The sequence below is a fragment of the Tachyglossus aculeatus genome, chromosome 1 (assembly GCF_015852505.1).
Source record: "Tachyglossus aculeatus isolate mTacAcu1 chromosome 1, mTacAcu1.pri, whole genome shotgun sequence".
Taxonomy (NCBI): domain Eukaryota; kingdom Metazoa; phylum Chordata; class Mammalia; order Monotremata; family Tachyglossidae; genus Tachyglossus; species Tachyglossus aculeatus.
Window position 1 is genome coordinate 149,089,951 of NC_052066.1, and position 17,491 is coordinate 149,107,441.

At 49.7% G+C, this 17,491-nt stretch overlaps 1 protein-coding gene across 1 annotated transcript in view; it reads left to right on the plus strand.

Moving 5' to 3' along the window:
* Window positions 1-13,679, plus strand: part of DEGS2 (delta 4-desaturase, sphingolipid 2) — a 30,369-nt gene extending 16,690 nt beyond the window's left edge. The window contains exons 2-3 of the mRNA XM_038749446.1: window positions 7,127-7,869; window positions 13,343-13,679. Coding sequence (XP_038605374.1) covers window positions 7,127-7,869; window positions 13,343-13,489 — 890 coding nt within the window. The 3' untranslated portion in view covers window positions 13,490-13,679. The remainder of the gene's footprint in view (window positions 1-7,126; window positions 7,870-13,342) is intronic.
* The last annotated feature ends 3,812 nt before the right edge of the window (window positions 13,680-17,491 follow it).

Sequence of the window (17,491 nt, forward strand, 5' to 3'; positions counted from 1 at the left end):
GTATTGGGGTAGATACAAGGTAATCAGGACCCACATGGGGTTCACCTTCTAGGAGGGAGCACAGGTATTGAATCACCATTTTTGCATATGAGGGAACTGAGGCTCAGAGAAGTTAAGTGCTTTGCCCAGAGTCACACAGCCGGTACATGGCAGGGCCAGAATTAGAACCCAGGTACTCTGATTCCCAGGTGCATGCTTTTTCCACTAGGTCATGCTGCTTTTTACATAAACGTACACATACACCCTTACAATTCACGCTTAGGAAAACTCTGTTTGGACTACAGCCTTCTATCTTGCTCTCAACCCAAAGGCAAATCTGGAGGGTCTTTCACCTAGAAGGTTTTGCTCCCAAGTGCAGCTCAAAGGTCAGCTGGGGACGGGAAGTACTGGAGATATCTCTGGGCAGTTTGACTGGAGGAAGGGTGGGGAAATGGAGGGTAGAGGTTCAGGCTATCATTCAAACATAAGTGGCAAACCCTTTTATGGAACTAATAAAGATGGAAATCTTTTTGTGTGAGCAAGCAAAACAGTAATCCCGCCTCCACTCCTTCTCCTGATACTGACAAAGATCTCACCAAAACAAAGTCCCAGGGTCTGACAGGGAGATGACAGAGAGGGTTAGAGAGAGAAAAAAAAGAAACTGCGACTGACTGACACTTCTTTAGCACCTCCAAACTGAAATCCCAAGTTCCTTGGGTAGGGTTAGCACAGGGTCCTTCTTGCTGGGTGTGGATAAAGAAAAGCCAACACTGACCTCTTCCCCACCCCTGTGGGTGTTCATGGGTCTGTGCACTTTAAAGCATGGAATGGACCTCCTGCTCTCAACCCTCCACAGACAGGCTCCTCTTTTCCCTATCCAGGCTGCGATTCAAATCTTCCCTCTCCCTGGTTGGGAGCCTCTCTGAGCTGTGGCATGCAAAATGGTTATTTTGAGCCCAGGGCCCTAGCGAGAGGTTTAAACTGGGATAACAGAGTTGGTGGTCTAGCCCTTGGATACCTCTTGGGTGACTGCTAGAGATCACTCAACCTCTCTGTCCTCAATTTCCTCAGCTGTAAAATCAGGATAGTGACCTGACTCACTGGGTTTTTGGGCTGATGAAATGAGATGACTGAAAGCAAGTTGGAAAAATACATGCTCTTCCAAGTCAACATATTTTTTCTTTCTCTCTAGAATCCCGAATCTGTTTGCTCCCTTCCTTGTTTGGGTGGCTTGTTTTCCACCACAAGACAGGTTTAGATCCTCACTAGCAACAGTTACCATATGTGTGGATGACACTTTGTTCATTAGTATGAGATCTCCACTACCATTTCTTTCCTGGACCCCAGACCCTTCTACTACCTAGGTTGCTGCAAAAAGGGAAAAACAGACCTATTTTCTGTAGCTCCTGTCAATTCTCCTCCCCCTCCCAACTATAAAGTGCTACTATTATTAATAATGATGATAATTGTCATATTTGTTTAGTGCTTATAGTATGCTAAGCACTGTATTTAACTCTGGGATAGATACAAGATAATCAGGTCCCACATGGAGCGCTCAGTCTAAGTAGGAGGGAGAGCAGGAATTGAATCTTCATTATTCAGATGAGGGAACTGAGGTTCAAAGAAGTTTAAATGATTTGCCCAGGGTCACTCAGTAGGTAAATGGTGGAGCCGGGATTAGAATCCAGGTCCTCTGACTGCCAGGCCCATAGGCTCTTTCTGCTAGGCCACACCGCTTCTCTGTGCAGCTTGGTTGGGTAAAGAGATGTATAGAGGCTAGAGAAAATACAATAGAAAGAAAATATATGGACCCTGCCTTCACACAGCTTGCAATTTAATGAGTGGAGTCCGACAGATACAAATTGACTTCCCAAGTGGGAAGCGCTCAGGACTGGCAGTCGGAAGACCCTATTTCTAATCCCAATTCTGCCACTTGCCCGCTGGGTAATCTTAGACAAGTCACTTAATCTATCTGCACTTCAGTTTCCTCAACTGTGAAACGGGAATTAGAGAGATTGTAAACCCCGTGTGGGAAAGGGGCTGTGTGCAGTCTGAGAACCTTGTATCTACCCCAGCGCTTAACATGCAATAAGAACTTAATGCTATGATTCTCCGTGACTATTACTATTAAATAGTAGGAACAGGAGGAAGATCAAAGTTAGAACTGGTAGTAGCAGTAGTATGGAAAGACGAAGTGATGATGAATGAATGAGTTGTGGACCATATGTCACACCCCTTATGCTCTTTGCATTTCCTCAAGCAGTACTGGGAGGATTTGGTCTTACCCAACACCAAATTGTGACAGCTAGTGTGCCTCTCTCTGTGAACCATAACCCCATTCCCCTCCACTGCTCTTGCTTCCTAGTCATGTGTTCTCCTTGGTTCACCCTGAAAGGGCCCCCTGCTTCTAAGAGGGTTTTCACCTCCCCATGTGATCTGCCCCACCTAACAACTTTTCCACTGCTGGTGTGTCACCTCAACTCGCCCCCTTTGCTCTTCCTCCACTCTCCCTGCTCCACAGCACTTATGTATGCATATATCTAAAATTCTATTTATTTATATTGATGCCTGTTTCCTTGTTTTGATGCCTGTCTCCCCCCTCTAGACTGTAAGCCCATTGTGGGCAGGGATTGTCTCTATTGTTGAATTGTACTTTCCAAGCACTTGGTACAGTGCTCTGCACACAGTAAGCAATCAATAAATACAACTGAATGAGGGAGGAGAGCATGACAACCTCCCTGTTTTGTGAGACTGAGCCCCAAGAGACTAGTCTCTGCCCCAACTGAGAGAAATAGTGGGATGGAGGGTTTGAGAAGAGTCCTCTCCTGCTCTGTGATCGAAAGAAGGAGAGGCTGCTGGGAGGTGCAGCGTGGCTCAGTGGAAAGAGCACGGGCTTTGGAGTCAGAGGTCATGGGTTCAAATCCCGGCTCTGCCAACTGTCAGCTGTGTGACTTGGGCAAGTCACTTAACTTCTCTGTGCCTCAGTTATCTCATCTGTAAAATGGGGATTAAGACTGTGAGCCCCCCGGGGGACAACCTGATCACCTTGTAACCTCCCCAGCGCTTAGAACAGTGCTTTGCATATTGTAAGCACTTAATAAATACCATTATTATTATTATTGTTATAGGTGGGGGTGGGGTCTGCTTTGAGCCCCAAGAGTGATCTCCAAAGGGGCATGCCAAAGGGGCTTGGCAGTGGGGATCCCAGGCCAGGGCAGAAAGAATGGTCAGAGACCTCATCAGGAGTAAAACCTCAAGTGATTGAGAATCCATATGACAGCTATTAAAGTTCTCTCTCTTCTACTTATCCACTCTCTTCTCTCACTACATCCTAGCTCGCACTCTTCAGTCCTCTCAAGCCAACCTTCTCACTGAGCCTCATTCTAGCCTCTCCTGCCACCCACCTCTTGCTCACACCCTTCTTCCTGCCTGGGATTTTCTCCCACTTCCGAGCTGACACCACTGTTCTCTGCATCTTCAAAGCCCTTCTAAAACCATATTTCCTCCTGGAAGCCTTCCCTGATCAATTTCTTATCTCCCTACCTTCCATCCTCCCCCCAATTATCACTATAACAGTTCTGTCCCAACTGAACACAAGAGTACTCTCAAACTCCCTCCCCCAGAAGATTTACATAACCAAATACTTCCCAACTATAACAATAATTATTATACTCATTAAGTGCTTAATATATGCCAAGCACTGTTCTAAGCACTGGGGTAGTTACAAGACAATCAGGTGAGACACAGTTCCTGTTCACAAGGGGCTCACAGTCTGAGTAGGAGGGAGTAAGATTTATTCCCCATTTTACAGATGAGGAAACGGAGGCACAGACAAGCTAAGTGACTGCCTGGGGTCACACAGGAAACAAGTGGCTGAGTCAACATTAGAACTCAGGTCATCTGACTCCCAGGCCTGTGTTTTCTTCACTAGGTCATGCTGCTTCTCAAATAAATCTTTAATTTATTTTAATGTCAGCATCCACCTCACACGGTTATGAACTGTAAGCTCACTGTGGGCAGGGAATGTCTTTCAATCTATTGTACTCTTCCAAATTCTTAGAACAGTGCTACACATACAGTAAGTGCTCAATAAATATGACTGATTGATAGATTGTAAGCTCCTTGAGATCTGGGCGCCAATCTAGTAATTATATTATACTCTCAGAAGCAGTTAGTTCTCTGCAAAGAATAGGTTTGCGATAAATGCAATTGGTTGATTATGGGGAAGTAGAGTGAAATGGGCTAAAGTAAGGTGGTTGGGTGGATAAGAGGGAGATCCCCCCCCCCACCCCCAAGACTGTTAGCTCGTTGTGGGCAGGTAATGTCTGTTACTGTTGTACTCTCCCAAGTGCTTAGTACAGAGCTCTATACACAGTAAGCAGTCAAATACAATTGAATGAATGAACGAGACAAGATCCCATCAGCCCTCAGCTACACCTGCTGTGAGAGAATCAAACACCAATCTATGGAGTCATTTCTCTTGCATTCATTCATTCATTCAATTGTATTTATTGAGCGCTTACTGTGTGCAGAGCACTGGACTAAGCACTAGGGAAGTACAAATTGGCAATATATAGAGACAGTCCCTACCCAACAACGGGCTCACAGTCTAAAAGGGGGAGACAGAAAATAAAACAAAACAAATACACAGGTGTCAATACCATCAGAATAAACAGAATTATAGCTATATACACATCATAGCTATATAAACATCCCTTCTAGACTGTGAGCCCGTTGTTGGGTAGGGACCGTCTCTATATGTTGCCAACTTGTACTTCCCAAGTACTTAGTACAGTGCTCTGCACACAGTAAGTGCTCAATACAATTGAATGAATGAATCATTAATAAAATAGAGTAATAAATATGTACAAATAAAATAGAGTAATAATTCTGTACAAATATATACAAGTGCTGTAGGAAGGGGAAGGGGGTAGGGTGGAGGGGGGGCCATGGGGCGGGGAGGAGAAGGAGGAGTGGAAACAGGGGAGGCTCAGTCTACGAAGGCCTCAGGGTTATACCTGACCAGGTGGTTTTTATGCAAACTCAGCTGACAGGGTTGGGCTGACCAAAAAAGGCTCTGGGCTGGAACCCCAACAGGCCAGTGATTCTAGTGTAAAAATGCCCCCCTCTCCATGCTGCCCAGGAGGAATCTGGATGACCCAAGAGCCCTGGAGGCAGACTTCAAGTCCAACTTACCTCTCCCTTGTCCTGTTCCAGGACCAGTAACAAAAGTCAGAGGAAAGGACTTCCTCGTTGTTCTGTACATTCACCTGCCAAGGCTATAGCTCCTGGGGAGCCAGGGGAAAGGACGTGGGGCAGCAAAGGGCTGAAGGCTTTACTAGATTGAACTGGGGAAATGGTCCAGGCACAGCCTAATGGCCGTTCACATCCTTCAGCCTCCGACTGTCCAGTCAGGAGTGGAAATGGGTTCCATTCATTCATTCAGTTGTATTTATTGAACACTTACTGTGTGCACAACACTATACTATGCTTGGGAGAGTACAGTATAACAATAAGAAACCACCTTGGTTTCTCTGCCAAGGATGCATACAAGGAAGGGGCAAGCCCAAGACCCCTGAGCACTGACCCTGACTGAGGGTGCATGGGGGCAGGGGCATCTGAGGACTTTTCTATCAAGGGTTGTCCTTTCTGGCTTTTCCTTTTTCTCTTCTCTCCTGTGAGTTGCACAGTGGGTTAAATGGCAGCTGTCAGTGGTTTAGGAGTTTGGGGAAGTTTCAAGGGGGAAAGGGGAATGGGTGGCTATGGGGATCTGTGCTGGGCTAGATCTAGTCCATGCCCAGATTCAGCATGGTGGTCCAGACTTGAGAAGAAGCAGCATGGCCTAGTGAAATAGGCATGGGCTTGGGAATCGGAGGGGTGTTGGTTCCAATGCCAGCTCTGCCACATGTCTTTTGTGTGACCATGAGCATGTTACTAATCTGCTCTGTGAAGCCATTTCCTCATTTGTAAAATGGGGATTCCACATGTGATCTCTCTCCCCCTTAGATTGTGAGCCCCACATGGAACAGGGACTGGGTCCAACCTGATTACCTTGTATCCACCCTAGCACTTAGTACAGTGTGCTCTAGACTATGGGCAGAGAATTTGCCTACCAACTCTGTTATGTTATATTGTAATCTTCCAGGCACTTAGTGCAGTGCTCTGCACAGAGTAGATGCTTAATAAATACGATTGATTTGATTGACAGAATAAGCATTAACAAATACCACCATTATTAGTATTAGGAGGAGAGGTTAAATGAATTGAGACTGATTAGCTGGAATAAGAGGAGGGCTGGTGGTAACTGTCAGCAGAACAAAAAGAGGTCTTTTGGGGAGAATGCTACTGGCTTCCTTGTTCACAGAATAATAATAATAATAATAATGATGGCATTTATTAAGCACTTACTATATGCAAAGCACTGTTCTAAGCGCTGGGGAGGTTACAAGGTGATCAGGTTGTCTCCCGGGGGGCTCACAGTCTTAATCCCCATTTTACAGATGAGGTAACTGAGGCACAGAGAAGTTAAGTGACTTGCCCGAAGTCACACAGATGACAATTGGCAGAGCCAGGATTTGAACCCATGACTTCTTACTCCACAGTCCATGCTCTTTCCACTGGGCCACGCTGCTTCTCTAAGAAACGGGTTGGAATTAAAGCAGGAGAAACTTGTGCAGGACATACAGAAGGTCCTCCTGACTGTCCACCATTAAGCTCAACAGACTCCCATCTGATGACATTTCATCCTTTATCTACTTGGTGGCAGGGAGCTGGACCAGATGGACATTTTTGAATCCCTCTGTGGTTTCAGCAATAATAATAGTAATGATAACTGTGATATTTGCTAAGTGCCAAGCATTGTACTAAGCTCTGGGGTAGGTACAAGCTAATGAGATTGGACATAGTCTTTGTCCCACATGGGACTTAAAGTCTAAGTAGGAGGGAGAACAGATATTGAATCCCTATTTTACAGACAAGGAAACTGAGGCTTAGGGAAATGACTTGCCCAAGGTGGTGGACAGGTGATGGAGCCAGGATCAGAATCCAGGTCCTCTGATCCCCAGGTCTGTGCTCTTTCCACTAGGCCACACTGCTTCTCATTAGTCCTTAGGTGCCTCTCTCTGACTTCATGCTCTCTTTGTCTTAGCCAAGTATCCGGCAATCAAGTCCTTAATGGGCTCAGACCCCCACCTGAAGTGGATCGTGTCCAGCATGGTACTGACTCAGCTGTTGGCCTGCTACTTGGTCAAGGACCTTTCCTGGAGGTGGCTCTTTTTCTGGGCCTACGGCTTCGGGGGCTGCATCAACCACTCGCTGACCCTGGCCATCCACGACATCTCGCACAACGTGGCCTTTGGGAACAAGCTGGCCAAGTGGAACCGCTGGTTCGCCATCTTTGCCAACCTGCCTGTCGGCGTGCCCTACTCCGCCTCCTTCAAGAAGTACCACATCGACCACCACCGCTACCTGGGCGGGGACATGCTGGACGTCGACATCCCCACGGACTTCGAGGGCTGGTTCTTCTGCACCCCGGGTCGGAAGCTGGTCTGGCTCATCCTCCAGCCTCTGTTCTATGCCCTGAGGCCACTGTTAGTCAACCCCAAGGCCGTCACCGAGATGGAGGTGCTCAACTTTCTGGTGCAGCTGGCGGCAGACGGGGCCTTGTACGCCCTGTGGGGACTGAAACCCGTGGTCTACCTGGTCGCCGGCTCCATTCTGGGGATGGGGCTGCACCCCTTCTCCGGCCACTTCATCGCAGAGCATTACATGTTCCTGAAGGGCCATGAGACCTATTCCTACTACGGGCCTCTGAACTGGATCACATTTAACGTGGGCTACCACATGGAACACCATGATTTCCCCAGTATTCCAGGATGCAAGCTGCCCCAGGTAGGCCCACCAGGCGGTGAGAGAAGGGGAGGAAGGAGGGAGGGTGGTCCCTGAAGGCCCACAAGCACAGGGCAGGAGGGCGTCTGTTATTCTAGCTCTACTGGACGAGGGGCTGACCAGCTGGTTACCTGACTGGGGAGATTCCTGTTCGGATTCCAGAGTTGTGGGGTGGAAGGTGTGGTGGCTTTAGCAGGGCTGACTGCACTAGAGTGTGCCCCAGGGCCTGGAGATCTTCCAACAGGTGGAGGAATCTGGGGAAAATAATAATAATGATAGTCATGACAACTGTGATATTTCTTAAGGGGAAGCGCTTACTGTGCCAAGCACTGAGGTAAATCCAAACAGATCAGACAGGGTCCCTGTCAGCCACAGGGCTCACAGTCAAAGTGGGGAGGGAGGGGCATTTAATCCCCGTTTTTCAGATTAGGAAAATTAGCCTCTCAGTGTACCATGATGGAGTCCCCATATTTGGGGGTCCACTGGTAAACCTCCATCTTGGCCCCTTGGGATTCAGTGGCCAAATCACTGAGTTGACCCTCTGGCCCCTGAAACGTGAAGCTGAGGAGATTCCCTGGATTTCTCTAGGCAACGAGATTTAGTAGTTTTGGCACTGTAGTTTCAAGGCACAAAGTGGCCTAGTAGAGCACAGGCCTGGGAGTCGGAGGATCTGGGTATTAATGCCAGCTCCGTCACTTGCCTAGTGTGTGACCTTGGGCAAGTCATTCATTTCTCTGGACCTCAGTTTCTTCATCTGTAAAATGAAGAAATTCGATGCTCGTTTTCCCTGCCCCTTGTGGGATGTGAGCCCACAAAAAACCAGATTTTTTTGTATCTACCCCAGCACTTTGTACAGTGGATAGCACAAGGTAAGGTCTTAACGAATACCACTATTAGTATTATTATTATTATCACTAATAATATTTAGCCAAGTCATAGGGCTTGAGGGCAAAGAGGGGAACTGGAGTCTCCAGGAGGATTCCTCCCCCGACTCACCGAGGATGCTGGGTGTTCTCCTTTGGGCCACTGAACCACTAGCTCTGACCTCACGGCTGAGTCTTGGCCACAAGGAGATTGGCACCTGGGAGTCCTTGGGCATGGGACGTTCTGCCTCAGGCTTGGGAATGGGTATTCAGTGGGGTCCTGAGAAGCCCCTTGCCACGTTCATGCTCCCATGGAATTATGATGATGGCATTTTTTGTTAAGTGCTTACTATGTGCAAAGCACCGTTCTAAGCACTGGGAAGGATACAAGGTGATTAGGTTGTCCCACTTGGGGCTCACAGTCTTAATCCCCATTTTACAAATGAGGTAACTGAGGAACAGAGAAGTTAAGTGACTTGCCCAAAGTCACACAGCTGACAATTGGCGGAGCAGGGATTTGAACCCATGACCTCTGACTCCCAAGCCCAGGCTCTTTCCACTAAGCCACGATGCCTTTCTGCCCTCCAGCACCCACTAGGTGAGGGGTCATTGCATTCTTAAAAGTCTTCCCCCTTATCCTTACTTATCTGTCTCTCCCTTTTTGAATTCCTCAGGGAGCTTCTGTGCTACTCTTCCAAGTGCTTAGTGCAGTACTTCCCAGTCAATCCATGAATCAGAGATATTTGAGTGTTTCCTGTGTGCAGAGCACTGGACTGAGAGCCTGGGAGAGTACAATACAACAGAGCTAATAGATACGTTCCCTGCCCACAAAGTGCTTGCAGCCTACAAGGGGAGACAGACATTAAAATAAAAAATAGATATGTATATAAAGTGCCATAAGGCTGAGGCTGGGCTGACTATCAAATGCTTAAAGAGTACAGATCCAAGTGCATGGGCGTTGAAGAGGAGAGAAGGGGTAGGGGAAATGAGGACTTAGTGAAAGCCTACTGATTGATTGATCAGCCCCACTGATCGATCAATTGCAAAGCACCCTGGCAACTCAAGTTTTTCATGAGACTCGGTTAGGAGAGAGAGTATGGCATAGTGGATAAAGCACCGTCTGGGAGTTAGAAGGTCATGTGTTCTAATCTTGCCTCCACTACTTGTCTGCTGTGTGACCTTGTGCAAGTCACTTCACTTCTCTGTGCCTCACGTACCTCATCTGGAAAATGGCGATTGAGACTGTGAGCCCCACATGAGACAAGGACCGTGTCCAATGTGATTTGCTTGTATCCACCCCAGCACTTAGTACAGTGCGTGGGACAAAGTAAGCACTTAACAAATATTATTATTATTCTCCATTTCATAAGCACAATCAGTGTCACCGTCAGATAACCCAGTCCCTCTGCCTTCCCAGTGCCTCTGGAACTGCATGCTGAAAGACCCAAATGTGGGTGGCCCTCCTTGATACCCCACTGGTGGCTAGGGATGGACCAACCAACCAAAACCCCCTCCATCCCTGACTTTCCCTCCAGGGATCCAGGGTACACACTCGTCCATGAAGCATTCCAAACCCTCCTTTAACCTGCTGCTATTTTCAGGCACGTATTTTCCCTCGGGAACAGATTCTGTACGTTTACCATCCGCAAGGTGAAGGAGTGTTTCCTTTAGTTTGCTCTGACATTGCCACCCTCCAGGCCTGAGGAATTCCAGCCCCTAGAGGATAGATCGGCCAGATAATACTCATTGGCCCTGCCTGGGTTTAATGAGTAACTTGTCTGCCTGGAGCAATGCAGTGACTGGGATTTGAGTTTATGATTAAAATTGGGAACAGGTGTGTGTCTGTGGCAGCAATTGAGGGGAGCCAAATAGAGTAATGCCAAGAAGCAGCATCCTTGAGTAGAGGTAAGGAATTCCAAGCTCTGGGAGAGCCAAAGGGGAATGGAAAGATCCACATTCAAAGAGTGAGGAGGTTTCCTCCAATTTGTACTTCCCAAGCGCTTAGTACAGTGCTCTGCACATAGTAAGCGCTCAATAAATACGATTGATTGATTGATTGATTTCCTAGATATTTCCCACCCTATCTGCAAGGTAGATCCTCGGGTCCAATGAGATTTCCCTCCCCATTTCCCTGCCCTTTCCACAAAAGGAAGTCATTATGTGAGGTTAGTGGCATCATGGGCTATGCTGTCCAGCTCCTCTCAGTGGGCAGCGCCCCATGCCCCATTTTCCTGAGTGTGGAGGAGGGTTTCCTCTCCCGATCAGCTGGTTCCATATAGGACAGTCTCTTTGTCATCTGGCCCGTCCCTTGTCTAGTCCTGGATGCTTTTATGCTCCTGTTAAGTTTTCACTGTTTACCGTTCCTCTGTCATGGCTCCAGCCGTGGAGTTCTGTGGCTCTGATGTTGTTCCAGACTCCATCTGGACCTGAGAGAGGAATGCACAGGCTTTGGATCAAGTGTGGGAAGGGATTTGGGGTCCCTCCGCCACCCAGGAATGCTCCAGGATCAAGCATGATTCACAAACTTCTGGAAAATAGTGGCCACAACTTCCACACGGTACTTGGTGCTCCTTGGCTTTTGGCAATTTTCTGTTTGCTAGGCAAGGCAGGGAGACGAATTGAAAATTTAAACTAATCTCTTTTACTGCTTTACATTCCCTCTGATGAAAGGTTTTGGTTAGGAAGGAATCTCCAGTGAGCTCAGGTAATCAACTCATCTGGAGTCCAATGAAATCTACTGATAACAGACTCACACGCTATCTTTTTTTAAAATGGTATTTGTTAAGTGATTACTCTATGCCAAGTACTATTCTAAGGTACATGCTAATCAGGTTGGACACAGTCCCCCAGGGTCCATACACTCTTAATCTCCATTTTACAGATGAGGTAACTGAGGCACAGAGAAGTGAAGTGACTTGCCCAAGGTTACCTAGCAGACATGTGGCAGAGCCAGGACTAGCTTCTTGAGGGCAAGGATCTTGTCTACCAACTCTGTTGTATTTTACTTGCCCAAGTGCGTAGAACAGTGCTCTAAACACATTAAGCACTCAATAAATACTACTGATTGATAGCAAATTCTTGGCAGCTGGAAAGCCCACTTCCTTCAGGTAGCTTTCCCTGCTTGGACCCCTGGAGCCCTGTCTGACCCACCCTCTAACCCTGGGAATAATAATAATAATAATAATAATGTTGGTATTTACTAAGTGCTTACTATGTGCCAAGCACTGTTCTAAGCACTAGGATAGATACAAAGTTATTAGGTTGTACCACTTGGGGCTTACAGTGATCCCCATTTTACAGAAGAGGTAACTGAGGCACAGAGAAGTTAAGTGACTTGCCCAAAGTCACACAGCTGACAAGTGGCAGAACCAGGATTAGAACCCATGACCTCTGACTCCCAAGCCTGTGCTCTTTCCACCAAGCAACTTTGCTTCTTAACTCAGATCCAAGATTAGGAAGTAATGGATGTGTTTTGTCCAGTTTTCAGTCCCGGACTGTGAGCTCCTAGAGGGCAGAGGTCACCGCCTGAGTGGCAAGTTTTGCGCAGCCTCCAGCTTGGTGCCCCAGGCCTGACAGGCCCAGTGGCAGTGATTTTTGATGGCAAAATCACTCATTTTCTCCTAAGCAGCCTTACACCTGCGTAATTGGGGCGGGGATTTGGGGACAGAGCAGTGATTCAGCTGAATCAACAGTAGCTAGGAGGAGAACAGGAAAGAGTAGGGAAAGGATACTTCTCTGAATCCCAACCAGGAGGGGAGAACCTCCGTCATGGCTTAGGGCCTGAGGGAGGGGGTGATACTTGCCATGGTTTAGGGCCTGTGGGAGTGGGAACCCTCAGCCGTGGCTTAGAGCCTCCGGGGGAGACCCTGTCGTGGCTTACGGCCCACGGGGGTGTTGGGGCATCTGTTCTAGCCCAGCGAGAGCCCAGGAAGGGTGGACCCAATGCAGGATGCCTCCAATTTCTGTAGGCTGCTGGGGCTGAGAGTTGGGGGGCTGAGTTTTCTCCTGCCAGTGCTGGTCTCCCCAGTGTAACAGGAGGTCTGGTCTCAGCCTCTTCTTCATGCTCTCCCCACACCCACTGTGTACCTAACCATCTGACTCTCCAGCCCTCTCTGCTGCCCTGGGTACCTCGCTGCAGGGCCCTCAGTGCCTCTCCTACCCATGGAGGAGTGGTATTTGGGACCCTAAGGGTGGGGATGGGGGGCAGGCAGAGATGGCATGGACCCTCTGAGCCATGAGGGAGAGGCAGTGCAGCAGACCCAATCTGATACAGCTGGTGCTGCTCTCTCTTGGCCACTAAATGGAATCTTTTCTATTTCACCCAGCTGGTGGGGGATGGGGGCGGGGGGAAACTGGGGGACCAATCAATCAATCGTATTAAGCGCTTACTGTGTGCAGAGCACTGTACTAAGCGCTTGGGAAGTACAAGTTGACAGTGAGGTCCTGCTCCCTTCAGCTCTTCCTACTTAGCCCCAGTCCACCACCCCTTCCAGACTGGACCACTCACCGGGAACCAAACCATCCCCTGGTCTTGTCCAGTGGGCAGAAGGTGGTGGGAGAAGGGGCTGGGGAGGCCTGGGCTGAGCCTGACCCAACACTCTCTGCTCTGTCAGGTGCGGAAGATCGCGGCTGAGTACTACGACCATCTGCCCCAGCACTCCTCCTGGGTGCAGGTCCTCTGGGACTTCATCTTCGACAGTGCCATCGGACCTTACTCCAGGGTTAAACGGGTGTACAAGCGGGCAGAGGATGGTCTATGACCCTGCGGTGAGGGGTCATGGCCTGTCACGGCAGGGTCTCCCCCTGCCCCTGGACCTTACTCTGACTCCTCTGAAGCGACGAGCCAGCCAGCCTGGACGGAGCAGACATTCACCACTCTCCTATTTCAAGAAGGGGATGTGTTCCCCTGGTGGTCACAGTCTCAGCGTTTCCCAGCTTGCCCCGGCCACCCCAGTGCCCCAATGCCTGGAGCAATACAAGCACATTCGGTGTTGGGGCAGGGGGACCAGGGGGACGGGGTGCGGGGTAGGAAGGGGGGTGAAATGGGTGGATCAGGCCCAGTACGGGCAGGTAAGCGTTTCCAGGCCACCCAGAGGGAGTGGGAAGATTCTCCCCTCTGGGCCGAGGCAGCGGAACTGGTTTTCCGGCATTGTGCACCCTGCCCGGGCTGCCGGTGCCCTGGGGGCTGGTTTGTGCCCTCTAACCCACCTGTGTCCTGGGGATGACGATCCTGGGCTTCCTAGGTGAACACTGAAAACTGACGTGTTTCTTCTTCAGGTCTGATCATCACTCAGGGCTTTCTTCCACCACCTGCTGGAGTTCTCAGGGCAAGACCCCTGCCCTCCCCACTCCCTCTTCTCCCCCTCCAAGGCTTCAGTGCTTCTCAGTCCTCCTGCCTCACCCTTTGAGCAGACAGCTGTAGCACTGGAAGGATTTTTCCGCCTCCCCAAAGGGCTGGTCTCTCTCCCCTTCCCCCCACTCCCTGTGAGAACAAGTCTCTCTCCATTAGACCCTAGATCTGAGCAACTTTCTCCCTGGCCGTGGTCCAGGCCAGAGCAACTGGCTCTAAAACTCAGAGTAGGGAACTGGGATCCTGTCAGAGAGGCTGGGAAGACAGTGAGTCTCACTCCAGGCAAGGGCCAAAGTGTGAAACTCAGCACTTGCCACTCGCTTAGTGTGTTCATGTTTGGCATGACACATTCTATCTATTCACACGTTGTGTGACCCTCAGAGCTATGGCACTTACTCTGGGATGACCAGTTCAGGGGAATCATTTTGCACTGGGTGGTTACAACCAGAATTTTCTTTTAACCATGATCCTACCCTTCTCCAAAGCTGAGAATGGTCCCTGTTTCTCAACTTGTCCCATCCCTCGCTCTGACCCCAACCCCTCCTGGCTTCCTCGGGCCTGAGACAGATCCTTAACCACTCTGCCTTCACCACTGTCTCCCTGCTTGCAACTCAGGAGCCTTGAGAAGCCATTATTTGGCCTGAAGGGGCCAGGAACACAATCCCCCTTTACTGAAGTAGAACTGGGTTGACTATATGGCCTTTTTTTCAACGTGTTATCCTTAGCTAAAGCAAAGGATGCCTGATGCGATCTCTCTGCAAGAGAGAATGCAATGACAGTGTCTGATTTTGCATAGCCTCGGTCCTGAGCTGGGCCCCTGGCTGCAGATTTTGCATATCTATTTGTGTGATGCTCCATTGGAGTTCAGTCTGCCTTGACTTTCAGGGAGGTGGCAGAAGGGGCAGACCCCCTAAGGGCTGGTGGGCAGACGAGAGGCCATCCATTAACACCTCTGCATCCTCTGACAGCTGACCTCTCATCAGAGCTGAGTCTCTGCCAGTCCTGAATCTTCTTCAGCTGAGGGCTGGGCCCATCTCTAGCTTTCACGGAGAGCATGTCTTAAGTGCATGGACTCCCGCTTTCAATCACCCTTCCTTGTAGGGTCGGCCTCTGGTTGTGCCCAACTGAGCCATCGCATGGCCTAGATTTTGTTTTGGAGTGGGAGGAAACATGGAAGCAGATGTGTGGAGGAGGCAGAATGCTGTTAGCCTCCTCAACCCGCTGGGGTTGGGCCAGTGATTCACACGTGGATGCGAGGAACTTGTGAATCTGACAGGGCCAGGGTCATCTCTAAATAGACCCTGGCCCATGGAGAGTGCTAAGAGGCTGGGACCAACCTAGCCCTATGCCTCATCCCTGTGTTTCCTGTCAGCCTGCTGCAGCCTGGACTTGCTTCTCCATCCTCATCTGGAGTGCAGGCCACCCAGAGCCTTGGCCTCCTCCTAAACTGGATTCAGGAGGCAGGCCTTGCCCTTGGGGATGGGGGCACTCCGACTCCCACAGTGACCCAGCTCTCCTCTCTTTGTGCCCAGGGAAAGGCCTGCAGACCACCCAGGTGCTAGCCACTCTCCATTATCCTGAGTCATAGCAGAACGAGCTAGGAACTCTGTGGCTAATTGAAGTCCACGCATAATACAGAAACCTCCTTTTTTGTCAAGAGTTTCAGCTTCTTCCTCCATCCTGCGAGGTGTCGGTTTGGGTGTTGATGCTGAGTGTGGATAGAGGCCAGGAGGATGCCTGCTCAGGCTTGTAGTAGACAGTGGGGTCCCTCTCCAGGAAGGCTGCTTGCTGTCAAGGAACCAGTTGTGACAGGGACTGAGGATTGGTCCATCCCATTCCCACTGATCAGGCCTTGTTGGGTGGAAGGAGGGGGCAGGGGATCCTCTGGTTCTGGAGGTATAGGGTTAAAGTGTCATCCTGTTGAGGGAGCCAGTTTGTAAGCATCTCAGGGGTCTGCAACCTCATGCTATGGAGGAAGCAGAACGGGCTGGTTGGGAAGTTTAGTGCACTGAGAAGTAAGAGTAAGACCTGGCTCCACTATTGTTTAAGCAGCTCTTCAGAGCTCCCTAGGATGGCTGCCACACAACCACCTGGATAAAACTCACCCGAACAAAGGAGGATGGTAGTACTTGCATTCAGGAAAGCCCTGGACACCCCCAGCCTCTGGTTCCCCGCTCCCCTGTCCAGGTTGGTGGCCCTAGTGACTTAAACACTGACCACCCTCTCTCCCTTCTCACCCCCAAGAGGTGGCTGTTTGCAGACCGGTCTCTGCTCGGGGGTTCCCACCATGTTCCTGCTTGTGATTTGATAGCTTCTTTCCTCTCCCCTGCCCTACCTCCAGGGGAAGAGTCAATCCTTTTCAGAGACAGGTGTGCAGATATCTCCCTCATTCTGCTCCAAAAGAGGGGCCACTCTGACTCATCAATACTGCCAGGGAAAGGGGCTTGGAGTTAGTAGAGCTGACTCTATGAGTAGGATGGATGCCACAGGAGTGAGTTAGGCTTGTCTTATGGAAGGCCTTCCCCGAAGGGTTGCCCAGCCTGTGGGCTGGATGGTCAGGATGGTTAAAGTTTGGAAACAGTGGCCTTTGGTGAATTTCCCTTCCCAGCGTTCTTTGTGAGCAGTGAGGGAGAGAATGATGAGGGAGGGTCATCCTGCTTAGAGGCTGAGGGCTGGATTATATGACCTGTATGGGACAATGGGCTGAGTTTCCTGGGCAAGTGGATGGGGAGAGGGAAGAGGAGGAGGGAATCCTTGAGTCTTCACCCTGCTGTGTCCCAGTTAGTCCTAGGAAGTGACTGTGAAGGGATGGGCAACTGTTAGTTGCCTCTCCCATCAGCCCATTGTCTTGCTGGAGGGGAGACGAGCTGAAAGTGATCAGTGAAACCAGGTACAGCCTGGTTCCCAGGATCACCTGAACAGCCTGAAGGATGGACTCTGTCCTATCACTTAACACTGAACCTCTTATGGGCTGGGCAATTGACCTTTTACCTCTTGCTCTTCCTTCTGTCCTACATCAATCTATCGATGGTGTTTGCTGAGTCCTTTTTATGTGAACGGCATTGAACTAAGTACTTGGGAGAGTTTGAAGTAATAGAATTGGTCATCATGAGATCATAAAGAAACTCATGCCAGGTTTTCCCAAGATTAGAAATCCAGCCTGGTTGGGTCAGCGTCAGGAATAGCAGTGCTTGGGGACCCTCGTTCAAACCAAATTAATTTGTGTGCAGCTTTTGGGTTCCCTGTCATGCCTCTCCCCGTCCCCACCCCGCAACCTCCAGTAAGGGTGCCTCCTGCCTCCAGCCATGTTGAAGACTGGATCGGAGTGGCATATCAGTCCTGTCCGGAGCCTGCTCCAGCCCATCTCCAAACCTACAGATGGCTCTCCCCACCCCAGCACTTGGCTTCCTAG